At 39.3% G+C, this 19,584-nt stretch overlaps 1 protein-coding gene across 1 annotated transcript in view; it reads right to left on the bottom strand.

The window, feature by feature from the left end:
* Window positions 1-8,411: 8,411 nt before the first annotated feature.
* The window catches only part of LOC149941104 (uncharacterized), a 53,071-nt gene continuing 41,898 nt past the window's right edge, over window positions 8,412-19,584 (bottom strand). Inside the window, exons 3-8 of the mRNA XM_090180113.1 lie at window positions 12,490-13,229; window positions 11,459-12,416; window positions 11,189-11,367; window positions 10,519-11,123; window positions 9,288-9,495; window positions 8,412-9,232 (exon numbers count right to left, since the gene is read on the bottom strand). Coding sequence (XP_090036239.1) covers window positions 9,146-9,232; window positions 9,288-9,495; window positions 10,519-11,123; window positions 11,189-11,367; window positions 11,459-12,416; window positions 12,490-13,229 — 2,777 coding nt within the window. The 3' untranslated portion in view covers window positions 8,412-9,145. The remainder of the gene's footprint in view (window positions 9,233-9,287; window positions 9,496-10,518; window positions 11,124-11,188; window positions 11,368-11,458; window positions 12,417-12,489; window positions 13,230-19,584) is intronic.

The raw sequence follows: 19,584 nt of genomic DNA, 5'->3' as shown, positions 1-19,584 counted from the left end.
TCTCACTATAAATATTTTTTAAAGTATTCTTTCTAATATCTCACCGTCAATGAATACATTGATAATAAAAGTTAAGTCGATAATTAAGCCTTTCCTGGCCAAATACATTACGAAGGTATTTTAGGTAAAATAGGGTACACGACGGGGCGATTTCTTGTTTGGACGAATTTATCGAAATCAATTTTACGGTTATATCATCTTAATGCAAAAACACGAGAACCACCAATGGTCTAGACTCTCTAGAGAGTTAGGAGTAAAAACGCGAACAAGTAAAGAGACCGAAGAGGGGGAGAAAACTAAGCTTTATTGGGGAAAAATACGCGGTACTTGAGCCGATAGGCCTTCAAGGCGAGAAATTTAATTGTTCGTGTTTTTATCAGTAGCGTAGCCAGGATTTTGTTTCTGGGGGGGGGGGCACACCATAGAAAAAAAAAGTAAAAAAAGAAAAATATTTGTACGTACGACCATACGTTTCGGGGGGGGGGGCATGTGCCCCCCTGGCTACGCCACTGGTTTTTATCTCAGAATAACTGCTGTAAAAAGACTGAATTCGGACCTAAATAAAGGCAGTGAGATTATAAATTTTTCCCTGATTGATATTTTCCTCAATTTTATTTCTGTGGGGCTCTGCCCCCGTTTGTTTTTCCCTGTAAGGGCTCGAGCCCCAGAGCCCCCACAGGATCGCCGTCACTGTCTCCAGTCTCCAGTCCTCCAGCCGGCACTGGAAGATTTAGTCTCCTGTCTCCAGACCTCTACCAGAAAGTTTGGTCTTCAGTCTCCAGACCTCTACCAGAAAGTTTGGTCTTCAGTCTCCAGACCTCTACCAGAAAGTTTGGTCTCCGGTCTCCATTCCTCCATTCATCACTGCAAGATCTGGTTTCCAATCACTAGGGGTCCATTGGAGTATGTGGGTTGTACTTTAACCCTATGCTGATGAGATGGTTTGTAGGACTAATCCATTCGTAACAGCCCGGAGACGGCGGAGAATGCTCGAAGTTAACTGTTCCACCCTCGTTTTTACCCTGAAGGTCACTAGTTTAAATTGTTGCTCTATTACTCCAAAGTAGACGAGATGAAACATACACGTTATAACTTATAAGATTTCCCATTTTGCCATCTTGCTGCATTTGGGCCCATTTTTGCAAGCTGCGTCACTACCATTGCTTATTGTAACATTCGAAACCTATATTTATTGGTATTAACGGAAGTTTAAAATAATTAGGAAGTTAGTAATACTACGACGAAAGTATTTATCTAGGACATAAAAATCATACGTGTACCTTCGTTTGCTGGAGACCGAATTAATTTTTCATTTTACACGCATTTCCTGCACAAAACCGTGGATGTGTAATGTAAAATGAAAAAATAATAATTTGAAAATATATATATTAAAAAAATGTTTTCCCTATCTATTTATTTAAAAAGTATCTATGACGACTTATTGAGCCTCGCATTATTGTTCCGTTCCAAACGTGACTTAGAAACAGTAGCGGCGCTAAGGTTTTTTCACAGGTGGGCTAATTATTTTGTGGCCCCTAAGAATTTTGTGGCCCTTAGCGGGAACCTTGGATTGACCATATTTCGGAAAAGTGGTGAAATCGAAAAAACCCAAAATTTTCCAGGAAGCGAGAAGAGCAAGGTCGTTTTATTGTTGCGGCTCTCGTCGCGTTTTGTGGACACCCTACTGACCTTGTATCTGACATGGAGGGGACACGTGTATGCCTGGGATATTTCCCTAAATTCCCATAAGCCCCTTTCTTTTCAACTTTATCTCAATTTCCGCTACCTTCCTCCCGAATCCATATGTTTATGGTCTACTACCTTTTTGAGTAAACAAATTGATTTGGAAAGATTTTTTCCAGAAAAAAGGTTTCTTGGCAATAAAACAAATTTCTAGAGATAATGAAAATTCATAAATTAAAATATGTGGCCTCTTAATTAAGAATATGTGGCCCTTTTAATATAAATATGTGGCCCCTCTCAGAAATGCAGGGGGGGCTAAAGCCCACTTCAGCCCACCCTTAGCGCTGCTACTGCTTAGAAAACCAGCGGGAGCCTGCGCCGGTATATGTATCAAACATTCAAGCTAATAGAGTTGGACACTTGTGTCTTTTCTTGTAGACGTATCTTATAAATTTCTGATATTATTTACATCGACGTATGTTGACGCTACGGCATCATTAAATTAGATACTCTTCTATATGAGTTTGACGCAGCGACTTCAGTTTGAGGAATGAGATGGCAGACGACAATTTTCCGCCGCGGTTAAGGTCTCCGGCCTCCAACCTCCGAAGCGACTAAGGGACCTCCCGTCTCCAGGCCTCCGGCCTCCGAAGCAACTAATGGACCTCCGGTGTCCAGGCCTCCAGTCTCCGCAGGAATATTGAGTCTCCGGCCTCAGAGGACTGGAGACTGGAGGTCGGAGCCGCCGATGTATGCAACTGTGAAGTCACACGTTTGCAAAAACGTATCAAACGAAAGCAGTGCACTTTTGGCGGCTTCAAGCTCGTCGCTAGACTCGTTTTCGAAGTTTTATTAAAACCCGAGAACATGCATGGTTATTTTGGAAATTTTGAATCGTGGTTTTTTATTAAATCTTGTAAGAGTAATTAGTCAAACAAAAATATATCTTTTCACAGGCTGGTGTTATAAATTCTAAATAAAACAACTTAACTAAAAATTAGAAAATGTGAAAAACGTATTTTACTATAATTTTCTTATTACTAGAGATGAGTCTAAGAGACTTGGACCCACTAAAGGCGGGCTTATAACCGACCCGAGCCCGCCTCGAGGCTAATCATTTTACCTAAAAACCTGGAATTAAATTAAATCTTAGGTGAAATAAAATATATTTTTTTTCGGTAGAAGAACAGAGGAAAACAATATTTTAACATTTGAAAAGTTCAAGAAGCCTGAATTTACTTTTCTTAAGAATGAAAAAAACTAACATTGAAAACTTACAAATGTCAGAGGACCATATTCAAATTTTGTGTTCATCTGGACTGAATTCTTAGGGAGCTACGCTGAAGATTATTTAAGCAATGAAAATTACTTGGAATTTACTGGAAATTAATGAATGTTTGTAATTCACTGGTTTAGCATGAGGATTTTGAATGTCGTCGCAGATGTTAAATTACCAAGTCAAGTTTATATTGTTGTACAAAACTGAAGGGTTACGAAGTCATATCGAATTTTGGCATGATGGTATAAAGCAACTTGTAAATCGCATTATTTGATACTTTTGAAAAAGAACAAAGAGTAAAAGCATTTAGAACCACGAGATTTCCATGATAATTCTAGCCAGCTACGAAATATCTTCCCGTCTTAAATGTGAAAAATAAACTTTTCTCACAATTTTCAAATACTGCGAAAAATAATAGAAAAGAAAACCGATTCCAGATTTGAATTCAGCGCCCTCACAATTAATTGTTAATAAATTCAAATAGTAAGCGGGTTGTAGCAAAGATAGAATAGACCTCGTTCCCTAGATCCTAAATCAGACCCTAGAGCGTAGTTTACGCATTTCCTGCTGGATCTGGAAAAACATTAGCTCCATAGCAACCAAGGTAACCGACTACTGACAGTACGCAAGCAATGAAAGCATTGGCGTAGCCCTAAATTCGTCAAGGGGGGTCGAGAAGGGGGTGGAAATTTAGTACAGTCAAAGGTAGGCCCAAGGGGAGTGGGGTCTGGACCCGGAAACCCCTCCCCTTGTCTACGCCACTGAATGAAAGATATCGTGAGGGCAGTGCGTAATCACTTCGTAACAACACCGTCAATCAGAAAGCTCGGTTTTCGAATCTAGCGTACGAGGTCTATATTAGACAGGTTAAGCCACCTCTCGGGGCAAGCCAGCGAGGGGGCCTGAGGGGGCCTGGCCCCCTCAAAAATAATTTGTGCCCCCTCAAAAAATCTGAGAATGCCCCGTGGTGCCCCCTCAAAAAGTATCGGTGCCCCCTTAAAAGTATTATTGTGCCCCTAGAAAAATTTCAAAATAAGTAAACAAAATCAATAAATTATGTCCTATTTACATATTATATTTAGTTCAATCCAACTTTATAATATATATTATTTACTTTCGTGTACCTCGCTTTACTATATTAGTTCCCTTCCACGTGCGCCAAGTTGAAAGTTTATGCTGTAGCAGAAACAATAACATGAGACGTAATCTGGTACTAATATTGATTTGACTATACTAGCTAAGGTTAATTTCCCGTAGCACTGTAGTCTAACTGCTAATGGTCGTCGTCGTCGTGTACTCAGTTGTATCCAAGTTATCCAACTATTAATGGCGCGTATTTAACTTTATTCCCCCCGCGTGTTTCTCAGTTTACAACGGCTTTAAAAAAACACTGTCGAAGAACGGACTTATCTTTATTCGATCTCGTTGGCAATTTAACAGAACCAACGACGTAAGAAGTAAGGAAGAAAAGAAACTTGTTTGTTGTGAAATTAGTCCAAATCGTTAATTAAGAATGAAATCTATATCGAAGTCCATGTGTCGGCTCTATCATTGCCTACGTTAATTTGGATTGGGTCTATGTATCGAAGATGGCTATGGTTGTTCAGATCGCCGGGAAGGTGCTTCCACGTAGTATCGACTTTCAAAAACGATTTATCGTTTATTTTCAAGTCGACAATTTCGTGTTTGCCGAAAAGGTAATCCAAGCGAGGTCGACTGAGCACGGGATTACAAATAGTATTTTCTGATACGTGAGTAAGAATACCCAATGACCTAAAAGCATGCTTTTGGCCCACGCCATATAGGTAAATTATGTTGGATAATGTGCCTAATCAACTTGTTTAAATTTGCACGGTGGCGAAAACTGTCGAGCCAGAACGAAACTCAACTAGAGCCAACACTTGCTTTAAAGTAGTGTGTAAAGAATACTTCTTCCTAATTTACTTTAATTGAAGGCGCCGTATACACATTTTGAACCGGGTGCCACAAACCCTCGGTACGACACTGAGCGAGCCCCCTTACGAATTTTCCAGGCCCCCTCAACTGAAAAATCCTGGCCACGGGCCTGTCTCGGGGACAGTTCTCTCCAATCCATCGCTGAAGGAAATCAGTGTAAAGATGCTTCACAACAGTTAGAGGTTGACGTGGTGATGCGCGTTATTTTGAAACCGTAGTTGTCTGAACTTTCCAAAGGAATGTCGTTCAATGATCATTCACATGTACGTGTACCTTTTTCAAAAAAGAACATGATGATTTGTCAGAAACAAAAATATGGAAAATTATGGGATCTCCGAGCAGACCTGTCCATACATCTGGTCAAAATTTCACTGGGTGCTATTGGGCGAATCCCCAATGAAGACTTACATAACTCCACGTAGGCTTGGTTTTATTTGTTTGTTGAATGGTCAACATATTAAAAAAATTAAGGGTTTCATCAGACATTTCCAGCGAACGGCGGAGAGAACGGTGTTATGACTTTGTCAGTGTAGCAATTGGATAGCTCTAGTAACCTTATAATTAGCTCCGACCGAAAAATAATTCTACCATTAAACTGCACTGTTCATAATAATAAACACGCACATTTAATTTGAATGAGTAACTAGATCATTATATTTTATCTTTATTTTAGCTTTTTAATCTTATGATATCAAATATTAAAAATAAATAATATTAGATATGTAAAATTATTTATTTTTGAAAATACTAAATAGTAAACAGAATAATGCGCAAATCATAAAAAAATAGCAAAATAATTGTGTTACGCTAAATAATATGGACACACATAGCACATTTTGGTTAAAAAGCTATTTCCTCTTTGTACGAACTTGTTTTTCTTATAAATGTACCCATATCTTAGTGAAAAAAAGACCTTTTCCCCACCCAACCAACGCTTTTACATTTCCGAGTTTGCTTCACAACTTTCTCATTGAAAAAGTTTTTCTTCCCCTTAAAGGTGAGGAAATACATTTTTTAAAATAATGAAATCGTTTTTCTGAGATTTAACAATTAAAGCGTCTATTACAACAATTTTAGAAAATTAAGCAATGTCATAGCCATTTCAGACATCCTGTATTGATTAAATTATGTTCCAAATTATTGTTAAATGCGGCCATTTTTGTAATACATTAATCTATATGAATAATGATGAAAAATAATCGCAATTTTTTAATTTGTATCATTTTTTTACTTTATGAAGTTCTTTGTTTACAATTAGCAGCGTCCTAACAGAAAAGAAGCATTACACTACACCTGTAAACATCAAATTTGAATGAATTATCGATGTTTGTAAAAGTGTTTCAGTACTTGGCCTGTTCGTAGTACCAGTATACAAGGTTTTTCTTTTTTTTTTTTGCTCGAAATGTTAATTTTTTTTTCAAAAACTATAATTGCTAGAATATTGAATTTTTTTTGGTCCATTTCATGCTAATGGTTCGATTATTTTTTATCACAACGAAAAGTTAGCTATCAAACATGAATTAAATCGACCTTGGTGCCATCTCTGCGCCATGGAGGTTAAAGTACGAGAATTTAACTGTCCCGATTCCTTTCATTTCGCTGGCTCGGCTGGCTACGCGTCTTGGCAAATAAAAGACCCAAGTTTTTCCATAGAAATTATTGATAACATCAGTTGATGAAGAAAGTAGCAGTAATCGGGGACGGGTTCAGTAGCTTACCGGCGATAAAATCTCGCCTAGAAGCAACTGGGATAGTTGGCGGACTTTGGAATTGTGTGGAAGGTCACCTTGACGCGATCCACGAGGTGGAAATGTTCGGCATCGCTGCGTAAGTACTTGGCGAACAATGTATGAGGAAGGTATTGAGGGGTCTTTCGGTGTTAATGAAGTCACTGTAGGAGGTAAAATCGCGACCGGTGTTCTAAAACGAAACCGTGAAAAACAGTCCCGTGGTCGGGACACTCGCCGTCCACGTCATTCCAAACTTCCAATGTCCTCTAACTTTCACAGTTGCTCCGTAAGCCGTTGCTGCCAAACCGACATCTAGGAAAGATCTTATCGCCATTAACCCACTGCACCCGGCCCAGATGAGTGAGATGACGGTTACTTTCTTTACCGTGTCGTGCAACTGATGTTATAGACAATTCCTCCAGCTAAAAACACGTCTCTAATTCACCCATAACACAACTTTCATAAGCAATTAGGCTCTCAAAACTATCCTTGGCGCTCTGATAGATACAATATAACTCTTTAAAGAACTTGGTAATCAGCTCAAATAGACGATTAAACGATTACTATTAATCGAAGTTTGTATTTCGGAAGCATCTGACAGGTTTTCTACTGAAAATATTTGGAATTTATCTGAGCTCGACGCTCTGTTTCTATATTAAAAATCATTTTGGGATGCAATTAAATTAGAACAGCCTATTAAACATCATCTAGTGGACGCAACTGTTTTGTAAATAGAATCAGCCGTATTGAACAAATAATTTTCTAAACTCGTCTAAAAGGCCACAGTATCAATTGAATTTCAGTAATTCAGCGGGCCTGTCTCCAGAAATTGATTCGCCTATTTTTACGAGTAAGTCTCTCGTGAAAATCGGGTTGAACGTACACACAGTGCGTAACATTTGCGTGAACGTTCGCAAATTACAAGGGAGTGTCCGAGTAAAAGTGCCGCCAGAGCTCTACTTGATGTGGCTGGTAGAAAAATGCCGTATACGTATTTAAGAAAAGGAGCGACATCGATAGACTAACCTAATCGATAATTATCGAAGGTGACGACTGTGACCTCAACAATAACAACGCCTAACTACACTTCGAGAAAATCAGTAGTTTCACTCTAAGTATATTTCTAGGTGAAATTAAAAAAGTCTCCACTTGCGACCTCTTCACACACGTGACACGTAACTAAACATAGCAAGGGTTCTAAATTTTCATTGGTCACAATCCAATGTATTTTTTAAGTAAAGACCATAGGATGTGACCTAAGTATTATTATAACCGATAATTGACCAGCCTAACCTAACAGCTTTTCTATTTACTGCACTCCCTGCCAAAATCAAGATAATGAGCCAAATTTATAACAGTAGACCTTTTTGAAGCTCATCCGTATAGTAGAAATTCTGACATACCTCGGATTAAGGTCAAATACACGGTTCCCAATACAGATTTGGGTGAAATGACCACTGCTACACTTTTGCTCTCCTTGTTTGTTGCAGGGCAATGTTATCATCCCTAACGTTTTCTTAGAGTAGGCAAATTTTAGTCAAATTGACAAAAATCGAAATTTTGACGAAAATATTGTAGATTTTCGCAAACTTCGAAAAGCTCTCACCTGCATCTCCTTGAGATTGTAACTCCAAAGGCTAAAGTTCACCTGCCACCTCCCAAACAAGAGGCACTTCGCTTCGCCACTAAACTTCTCCGAAAAAAAAAACGAAGAGCCCCTTTTTTAAGGCGTGAAAAAATGACGAATGAATTATACGTCGAAATACGTAGATACACGTTCTTTATTGGCTCTCAATAATGATCCATCATTACACCCAGAAAAGCATAATTTTATACAAACCCTTATTTGACAACTTGACGTTTCACAAACCACGACAAAAACAATAATATAAAACCACTTAAATTATGGCAACCAAAAACTATGATTTTTATAAATCGCGACTTGTTGAAACATTTGTTTTATAGAAAATTTTAAAAATATTGTCAATTACAAGAGCCCTTACCACGGTAATTTTGTGGCACACAAATACAACACGTACTAATTAGCCGGTGTCGTTGAATAGTAAAAACGGGAAGGATTGGTGGCTACTATATTATAACGACTATTTTATACGTTTACAATTCATTAACGTAACTGAACTATTATTTAAACGTTTAAGTAGGGCACAAAACTGACGTTTCAGAAGATGAACACAACAAAATATTTTACTACCTTAACGGTACGCGAGAAGTAATGGTTCAAATACATATCAGAATTTGCTTCATTTCTAAAGCTACTAATGATAGAAAAAAAGATAATAACCATAGGAAGAAGGGAAATAGATTCGCTGAAATAAAATGTCTATGTTTTCAAACGCATTATTTCGTTGAGATTCGTTATCATAAAAAAAAAATCGCGCAATCCGCATAGAGAATTATATCGTCTCTCTATGGCAAGTATCGAAAACGCGTCTTATACAAACAACAAAACATATCAGTCGAGTCTAGCTCAATTATTTCACGATTTGGCCTCTGAACCCTGAATCCTTTGCTCCCATTGTTCGATTAGAGTGCTCCGTCTTCGCGGGCCTCCGTAATTAGTATTCTGCGGAAGAAAATCAATGTAATACAATTCGCAAAGATAGTTTTAGAATAATTACCTTTTTGTTTCTGCCTACAAACTCAACGCTGTCGTCGAGAAGGTTTGGATTGCTACTGGCACGTTCTAGCGTTTGGACTCCATTGGTTCCGTTAGTCGCTGGATGCTCGTGTCCGTTGGTGGTTTGTTGGGATCCATCGGTTAAGTCTTCGTCGTCGAGCGCGCTTAAATTGGGCTGCGATAATCCTAATAATCTAGCTCTTTGTTGCCTGTAATTAAGTTATTGATGTATAATTAGTATTGAACGGAAACGGACACCACGAATTATAATCGTGGAAATTACAAAAATAACTAAATAAATCAAGGGTTTTTTCCTCGGGATGGCCATAGCGTATTTGGAATGTTAAAACGGCCCATTCCCAAGTGTAAACTGGAACTTAATTTTTGTACGCTTGATTAACCATCCGTTGCATTCATCGCGCTCGCAAAAAAATGAGCTTACATCTTCCCGATGTTAAGGTCGCCAGCTTTAGTTTTATTGACTTTAAGAAATGGTTGATCTTGGAGGGATCATTTTTTAAAAAAATACTAACGCGATTACGCTTTAGGGTTTTTATCTAGGAGTGAATTCGCAAACGAAGTTACGCTTCATCAAAGTTTGACTTTTAGCACGCTGGCAATTTCGACCATAAGCTTTCAAAGTCATTTAGACAAAGTCGTTAAATTTTTAACCGCCGTAATAAATGAGGGAAACAATCAATTCCCATTTCCCGTCGTCCCCTTAATTGCTATTCTTTCAAAGGACGACCTTGAAACGTTTGCTCGTTGCCTCTCCATAGCCATAATTGTTCGAGATGCGTCATTTTCCATTCATCCCTTTGTTTATAAAGCGAATAACTCGGCTAATGGGGTATGCTTTTTATATAATAGCCTTCCAGTTGGTTATCCAATTTTATACGCCATCCTCGAGATTACGAATGAAATCCTCGCGGTTAAGGAAAGCGACACCGGCAGCGAGTTACCGGCAGGGCTTTTAATAATATTTTCAGTCAATGATTTGTAACATTTTAAGAAAATTACGGGTTTCGGGTATTCCTAAAGAAGCGTACGAGCGGTCAAGGTTGCAATCGACGCTATCGCTACGGTCGCTGCTCGGAGAAGCCATTAGCGAATCCCTGATCCTTTTAATTCGTTTAATAACCTTGAACCCGAAATTATTTAAGTTAGCCGCGTTATATTACACTTCCGGGGTACGTAAACGGGTCTTTAACGAAATGAAAACTTATCTTTACCTGAGTTCGTCTTCTCGGGCTTGCATTTCTTTCAATTCCTCCTGGATTTTATTCTCGGCAGTGAGAGATCTTTTAGGGACCCCGTTGGGGGTCGAAGGAGACGTGGTTCCGTTAGTCACGGTTCCGTTTTTAAGGTCTTTGGGCACTTTAGGGGGTTTCATTTGGTAGGCATCACTGGCACTGCCGTTGACGTGGTGAAGACTGAGGATGGAATTGCTCTTCTCTTTGGAACTCGAATTGAAGGGCGAAAAGGCCGAGACCACTTCCTTGCCCTTGCTGGCGATGAACCTTTGCATGTTGATATTCCTTCCATTCTGGGGATTGCTGAATCGGCGAGCGGCTGGGAAATTTCCGTTGACTTTAACCCCTCCGGAAGCCGTGGAGTTGGCCGGCGATGGCGTTTTGGCTTGGTTTCCGTTCACATACGCGCCGTTTCCGTTGGTAACGGCTGGAGTAGAATTGGTTGAAGATTTTTCGCTGTCCGACAAGGACGGCGAAGGGCTGAGTGGAGTGTGTCCCGAGGAAGACAGAACGATCGCCGAGTCTGGAGATCCTCCGCTAGATTCTCGGAGTCTTGAACCCGCCACTTTGGCGTCAGTACGTTCCTAGGGATTAAGTACCGTTAGAGTAAGTTTATCTATCTAAATGCTAAATAAAGTACAATATTTACTTGAGAAATGGTTTGAATTTTTCCGGAAGCTCTCAAAGCCTTTTCGCGTTCGGTTTGTTCTTCGATCTCTTGTTGAATACGGGAAGTAGCGAGGATGCGTTGCGTATCACCATTAGTCACTCCGGACTTCAAAGGCACTTGGAAAGGAGAGGTTTTAGAAGCGGGCAGTTTACCATGTGCTGTAACGACAACGTTTTTCATAATTTATTACAAATTCTAAGATAAATTAAAAACGCGAATCGAGCGACGGCAAAATGCGACTTGTCTTACTCGTCGTAACGTCCAGCGTTTGTGGTCTCTGAGCTGATTCTTGAATGATTTCTTTTTCGCGTTTCAGCTGCTCCTCCCTTTCCTTGGTCAGACGAATTTCCCTCTCAATGGGCGATTCCTTCAACACTTTGAATACCTGTTTGTCCTCTTCGGAATCAGCCAAGGGTTTGACTTTGATTCCGTCTTTGCGTCGATGTCCGAAAGCGTATCCGATGTTGTACGGTTGACCGGGATGCAGGTTGTCCAAAGAAATGGTTCTGGAGATGGGCGCTTGAATGGGGCTGCTGGAACCGCTGATCCCATTCTGTCCGTTATTCAGTTTGAGCGCCTCGTGACCGTCGTCCGAATGTACGGAGCCCTGTTCGGATTGTCTCGACGAGTTTGACAAAGAAGAGACGGAACCGACCGACGCTTTGTTAGTGGCGTTGTTTTGATTCTCTCTCAGAATTGTTTCTCTCATGATGCGAAGTTCTTCTTCGCGCTCTTTCATCTCGCGTATTTCCAAGGCTATTTTTGAGTCGGAGTTGGGGTTGTACGTCGGCCTCTCGTTTTTCAGTAAAGGCGACTCCGCTGGCTTCGCTGTGGTGCTAGTAGGGGTTGTTGGCGACGCTATCCCGTTAGTGATTGGAGTCGAGGCCTCAGCCATTGCTCGGGCAGATTGAGAAACTTCAACCGGTTCAGTGGTATTTTCTTCTTTTATCTGTTGACGGTACGTTTCTCCGATGATTTGAGGTTTACTGGGCTGCACTATATCTTCGACTGGTTTGGCGTTTCCGTCCGCGTCGACGAAGATAACTTCACCAACTGTCACGATTTCGTCGTTGAACGGTTCTTGGGATAAAACGACGGGTATCAAATCAGATCCTTTAATTTCTTTGATAGATTCCGAAGATTCTAGAAAAGTTTCTTCTTTTACGGTAACGACCGTTTCTTCGACGACCTTCTTCGAGCTTTCTCGCTACAAAAACCACATTAAATTAAGTCTATATACTAGTAATACAGATTTAATCTAAAATTCAAGGACAACTTACTTCAATTTGAATGATTTCGGTGGTTGTTGTTGTTGTTACTGCTGCGCTGGTAACTTGTTCAACCTTGCTAGCAGCCTCTTCTCTTTCTTCTTCGGATTCAACCTCCACTGTTGGCGCCAAAGCGACGTGATGAACGGGAAAGTCTTCGGGCTGTTCCGACGATTCGGACTCGGCGGTCAAGGAAGATTCCGGGCTGGATTCAGCGACGGCAGCGTGCTCCTTTTTCAGTTGTTCCTCTCTTTCGAGTGCCAAACGTACTTCACGATCCAAGGCAGATTCTTCCATGAAATTCTCGGACTCTTTCTCGATTAATTTCTCCTCAGACACCTTCTCTTCAACTTGTCCTTCGTCTACGCCTAATACTTTGGCGGCTTCGAGTGTAGGAACCGAATTTTCGGATTTATCTTCGGTAACGTTAGCGGGTTCCACCGGGGTTGAGGTGTCTTGTTTGACCTCTTCCTTGGTGATGGCTGGTTCCTCGACGGGTGCGCTATCGTTCAGAGAATCGGGTGGGGATGGTTCGCAGTCTTCGAGTACGGCGGCCTCCTTGAAGATGTCCTCTTGGCTCTTAGCTTTGGTCGGGGTTGAATCCTTGCTCTCTCCGTTGAGACTGACTATAATTGGAGAAACCGGTGGCGAGACTCCGTTTTCCTTCAGTTCTTGGTCGGCCATGATGCGCTGCTCCCAGAAACTACGAAGGCGCTCTTTGTTTTCCAAGATGGAGGCGCTGTCCACAGCCCCTGAAATATACGAAAAAAAAACTTAAAAACAACCCAGCTGTTTACTAGTTTCTTAAATTAACTTTACGGAAATTTACAGAAGAGATACTGAGGTTAATAATTGCTTCCAATCGAGCTTAGCCTAGTGTAATTTACTCTTCTGTCGACGTAGTTTGACGAGTATAGGTAAGGCACTACTGAACAGGAACTTTTAACTATTGAATAATTTAGCCACAATTTTGTAAAATTCGAAATAATTGAACCGTGGATGATTCATCGCAACACGTGTAGGACTAAATATTATCTTTGCAATGCTGTACTTGTATTGATAATACCGTAGAACTTAAAGAATGTTAATAGCGTATGAAAATTCCTGTATCCAAGGCTTTAAAACCAACAGAACGCTTTTTCGAGTAACGAAACCGGTATCATTATCTTGAAAATCAGTACTGTCCATCGCCAAGTTGGGGAAGGTTATAAAATTTCAAATAAATATAACGCTCAACCTAAATTCGCATATTTAGGTGTCACGCTTTGCCCTAAAACGTCATAATTGAAAGGATAAGGAAATCTGTCCCAGACTCCGTACGTTTCCAGACGAAGCTACTCTAATATGGCTTCCCAAAATTTATCTTTGTAATATCAATGTCCGCCCAGTTTTACGAGGGATCCACCCACGACGAAATTAGCTTAGTTTCCTCTCGTGGCTGCTGCTGTAGAAAATCTCTCCTCGAATCTTAAGATATTCTCCGACGGAAGAATGTTTCAACCCATAAAGACATACCGCCCTTTACAACCCTGTTTTTAACATCAAACTTTCATACTGAAGTTTATGATTACGTGACTGTTCCGTTGAAGGCAAATACGAGCTTAAAATCTCGATTGTTTCGAAACGCATCATGCTAGCGTTGACTTTACCCTTCATCCTAATATTTTATAATTGTCCGGTAAAACGTGACAAGATATAATTTTATAAAGAGTGGGTTTCTTGAACCTTTCGTGCCAGAATTTAATCTTGAGCCTTTAAGCTTTATTTTAGCTCTTTTTTTCTCTAGAACTACGTAAAAAATTAAACTTAAACAATACATTGCAGACTAAGATTATAATTCGGAGATAATATTTTCATATTTTACTTTCCAAAGAATGTTAAATATTATTGATGAATCACGTTAATTACTGCAATTTAAAATTTTATTTTCTTATAAGATCCTTTCTTTTGAAGTTTCGAGATTAAACATTTGTTCCAATAACAACGTTTTAGCCTTTTGATTTAGACACTTTCGGAATATTAAGGGGTAAAGATAATACATTTTATTTTAAAGCTTTTATTTGAAAAATAAAGGTCTATTAATTGAAGCCCGCGTCTGTGCAACTAAACCCGAAAGAATAAAAAAAACTACAGAGTACAGACTGCTAACCCAACAAGCTTAATGTTAAAGAGAAAGTGGTAGGCGTAGAATGTTGTTTTTGATCTTGAAAAGATTACCACATTCAATGATTCAAACGCCAACTGCCCGGCTATAATAATCCCCGACTAAATGTAACTTCAACTTGGCGACTTATTGGCTACAGGGAAAAATGTCAAAATATATAGTTTGCAAGGCCTCTTTTTAGAAAAACACTCTTTTAGGCTCACTCTGTCGTTAACTTGGATATTCCCAAAACAAAAGAAAACCTTGTCTTTGATTATTACCGCTCTTCAACGCAATCTCTAGCAAATTACAGGAAAACCTTATACTACTAAGCTATTAAAAGGGAGTATAAAGTCCCATATTTCAGGTGCATCAACGACTGCCAACAGGTTTAACAGAAGCTAAGGGTGGTTGGCGCTAGTTACGTGAAGAACAAATCGTAGCACGTGTTAGCAGACTATTTTTCGTTTAGTTTCTACACCTTTTAAAGTTAATTTTTCTAATAAAATTAAATCCGCTTCTTATGGTTTCGTAGTTTACAAATATTCAAAATTGTGTTTTTAAGTCACGTGTCCTTCGCATTTTCGATTGAGGGCTTATACGAAACTGGTATTTGTAAGAACAACCTCAGCATACCTATCGTTTATATTTTCTCTTTTTACCATGGTTTCAGTGGCGTAAACAAGAGGAGGGTTTCCGTGTAACTTTTTGCTTTACTAAAATCTCACCCCCTCCTTTGAAGGATTTCTGACTACGTCACTACATGGTTTACTGTAGTGTTGTAAGTCGTAAAGTTTTCCGCGGAAAATGACCGCGACCTTTTTTCCGGAAAATTTTTAGGTATTTTTCCGTAAAAAATAAAAAACGTTTTCCTTCCATGATTAGTCTAATATATTGTTTGCCAATTTAAATTAAGCGGACTTTTCGCCTCTTTTTTCGAATCTAAAAATAAAACAAAACCTCTAGACTAGTTTAAACTGATTAACAATGTAACACTGTTTGGTCGTATGTTTACTGTTATTAGACATTTTATATCGATAAAAAGATAAAAACATTAAAAACCCTTAAAAAGTAATTTACGTTTCAATTTTTTTATTTTTCTGATTTGCGGAAAATTTTCCGGATTTTATTTTTCCGGAAAATTAACAACTCTAGTTTACTGTAATTAATTTTAAATAAAAGTTCCCCTACTTCATGGTTAAGTTGATTTTATTTATAATATGCCTAAATTTATCAAATAAGCAGATGATCCATAAAATTATACGTTTTACCGTCTAAAGCTCTTTCATCATTCCGTAAATTCTTCGCGGAACTAACCTTAATAAATAAAAATATAATACCCTTCTTTAATCTTTCATAATAGGCACAAACAGTTTAAGCCCCTAGTTTACAAAAATACGTGTTTTGAATAATAATTTCGCTTAAATTGCTAAGGTGTATTGTTACACCAAAAACTCCCCCTATCTCTCCTTCCCGCCATTTCCCAAACAAATATTTATCGCTTTTAACGAGGATCTAGAGTTATTTGGCAAATATCGTTTGATTAATCGTAGATTTTTTTGATAAATTCCAACGGAAATCAATCCTAGTCCATTGTGTTCGGCCGAAACACACCTTTTCCGCTCATTTGTTTTTCGTACTTCTCCCATCGGCAGCTAGCTTCGAAGTGTGTCAAGATATAGAACAGGACTCCGCTATTATTTTCAACCACACCTTTCAGTCGCCACGTTTTCAATATAACTACACCGCGGGACGTCAAAGTACAACGCCTCCACGAATTACCATTAAACTGGTCTGCCGAGCCTTTTTATACGAATACCGCGTACACCGTCACTTTTTAATGGTTATTTACCATAATAACTTAAACTTAAAATACAAACAACGTAATGATATTTAGGGACAAATTAACTTCCAGGGGTTGAATATTATTCGTGTAACATCCATTAATTACAGGGATTATTTAAGTATTTAAATATTTTTAAATCAACTTCAAAGCAAATCCCCCGTAACTCGCGTAATCCAACTTAACAAAATGATAGATTTTCCACATTGTATATAAGTTTAAGATAATAAATTATTCAAGACTTAAATCTTTCCAAATTACAGAGCTATTCATCCGCAAATTTATTACGATATTTTTCTTCCGTTCCTTTTTATAGAAAATTTATTTTCGCTCAAAGTGGAGAAGGGGGAGGAGGGCGATTCCAAAAATGGTGAATTCAGGTTTCTGTCCGACTACCTCGGGTAGATGTAGAAATGTTTTATCCCCGTTTGATGTTGTTTCCCCACCGGCGCTGTCTCTCCGCGGCTTTAAGCCACGCAATACACGTAGACTATACATACAATTGCATTAATAAGAACACAGCTGTTGTTATTACGAAATACGAAATAGTTACCTTATATTAGCACCGGGACGCGGCCAGTGGTGCTTTTTGTCTCGCGACGGTACGTAAATAGACACTGCACGGGTACATTGGGCTTCAGGGGATGAGACGGGGGTACGGTGTCTTTACGTTGGCTTTGCACCAGGTAAATATCGATTATATCGGGAAGCGAGTCACGCCTGTCAGTATAGTAGTTGGGTCAACTTCAACTTACACATCCGAATAATAAATTATTATTTAAGATATAAATAAACGGTAACCTATTTCTCGGTGGAAAATTTCAATTGACATTGTGACCTTTATTGGGTTTATTCCTTATTCAGTTTAGTCTATGATAAGGGTAGAGCCGAGGGGTAAGACAGTCTCAGATAATCTGTACACCGAGTTCGTGCATTTAGCACTGTTAAAGGTACATATTTTCAAGAGTTCGCGAGTTCCATTTAGCACTGTCAAAGGTACGGCAGTGTACACCGAGTTCGCAGAGTGTCTTACCCCTCGGGTAGAGCTTGGAAATTGGGTAGGGAAAAATACTTAGATATTTCCAACGGAGATGGCGTATATTGTTAAATTTAATTAGTTTTAATATAACTTTATTTTATTATTTTTAACGAACGTAGAAAGATAAGAGTTACCTAGCACCCAACATATTTAAATCAATTTAAAGAGTCTAATAAATTAAAGTAAACGAATTTAAAAGCTATTCCGAAACCGCGCTAATCAAGGCAAATCATGCAATTGGACAAAAAAAAAATATCGGGATTTACGCGGGAGTGTATCCTACCTGGAAATCCATGTCTGGTCAAGAGGTTGAGCCCACCAGCGAATGAAGTAAGATTACTCCTTTGTCGTAGCTGTTTAATACGAGTAATCTGATATAGACGCCAGGAAAAAAGCGCGAGAGAAAGAGAGAGTTGTAAAAGTTAGCCCAAAAGAGCGACTTATACTGGCTTCTAACTCGGGGTATAGCGCTAGGTATAATTGGATCAACTCGACTAAAGCGACATCTGGTTAGCGCCCACGTTACTTTTCGAGAGGGGGAAGAGACTAGGTTATAGAGAAGGATAAAGCTTATTCTACCCCCTCTACTCCAATTCTGGTTTTTGTACGCGGCAGTGGAAACTAGAGAAGCTGTACGGTGTAGTTTATCGCGTAGGAGAACGGAGGTTCGATCATTTTTCCATCGAGAAACTTTTTGTAGCGCGAGCGTTGTACAAGACAAGGTGGGCGAGGGTACGGAGTCGCGTTAGACGTCAAACTCGAGAATGCGAGAGCCACACGACCACAACAGGTTTCTCGAAAGTCGAGTGCCACCCGCCCAGTTGATCTCACCTCCCACTCATTTTCTACCCTTTCCAATACACTTTTGATCGTTCCATTGTAATTCTAGCGGGCTCGCTTAGCCACGAAAATGTCTCTTATCTTAAGTGATTTCAGCATTTCTTGTTTCCCGCCTCTATCGTTTCGTGGCTCAGATTAATTCGGCAAATATTTATTCGAAACACGCCATATCATTTAGGTTTCGCTCATATTTTCTTATCCAATATCGCTCGCTTTTCGGATGAAATTAGTTTCATTTTAAACGGATTGACGTTATCGTATTTACACTGGGCATGACTAATTTGCGGATGTTACGATAATTTGCGCAAATTGTAAAAGAATTTATAATGCTCTACGAAGTCGAGTTTCGAGAAACAATTTATAGCAAAACCATCTATTAAATATGTAAAGTTCATATTAAAAGTTCTTTTTGTCTTTCACAGATATGTTTTATCTAAATTTTGTTTTATCAATATAGCCAACAATCGCAGCCTAAATATTATCGTAACACCCTTGAATGATTAAATATCGATTTACGTACATAATCTCATTGTTTGTAAGAGGAAACTTTTTAATTGTTCCTTAAATTACGGAGGTCGTTTAACAATAAATAACTGTACGATTGGTACGTGGAAATGTTCTCATGCCTCGGTGCGTGTCGGATTCGCCTTAAACTATGGGTCATATATTCCATGATGAATGGCTTGTAATTTCTACAACTCCCCAGATGGAATGCGCCACGGGGCGAAAAGAGTTCGGACTCGACTATTTCGATGATTTTCAGCCCTCTACATCATCGTAGCCTTCAGCGCGCTATAATAGATGAGAAGCCTTTGGGTCCATTAGAAATTAAACAATATATCACAAGGTAGAAATTCTATACTAGGGAGAAACGGTCATAGGTGTCAAGTACTATAGTGGTGGTCGAGCGCCAACCGATAGTTACGACCGAGTCAAGAGGAGGGGTAAAATTTATCACCGCCTTTGAGACTGGAAGCACCCCAATTTAAGACGGAGCCTATTATGTAGTATACGACGTTGACCTTCAACTTTCGCCGAAAGATCGCTGGCGCTCATTCACCCTGTAGCCCAAGAAATACCCCCCTGAACCCGCTCAACACGAGCTGGAAGAAAAGCAGTTCTCTCTCTTCTTGTATCGTCTCTGTAGGCGCAAGCTGACTTTCGTACTTTACGTTCCGGACCATTAAATGCAAAATGGCTTCGGCGTCTTAAACGCGTTACTCTTTTTTTCAAGTCCGGAAT

Source organism: Leiobunum rupestre, chromosome 6 (genome assembly GCF_980474605.1).
Source record: "Leiobunum rupestre chromosome 6, qqLeiRupe1.1.hap1, whole genome shotgun sequence".
Lineage (NCBI taxonomy): Eukaryota > Metazoa > Arthropoda > Arachnida > Opiliones > Sclerosomatidae > Leiobunum > Leiobunum rupestre.
Note: the sequence above shows the minus strand (reverse complement) of the source record. Positions and strands in the feature narration are given on the sequence as shown.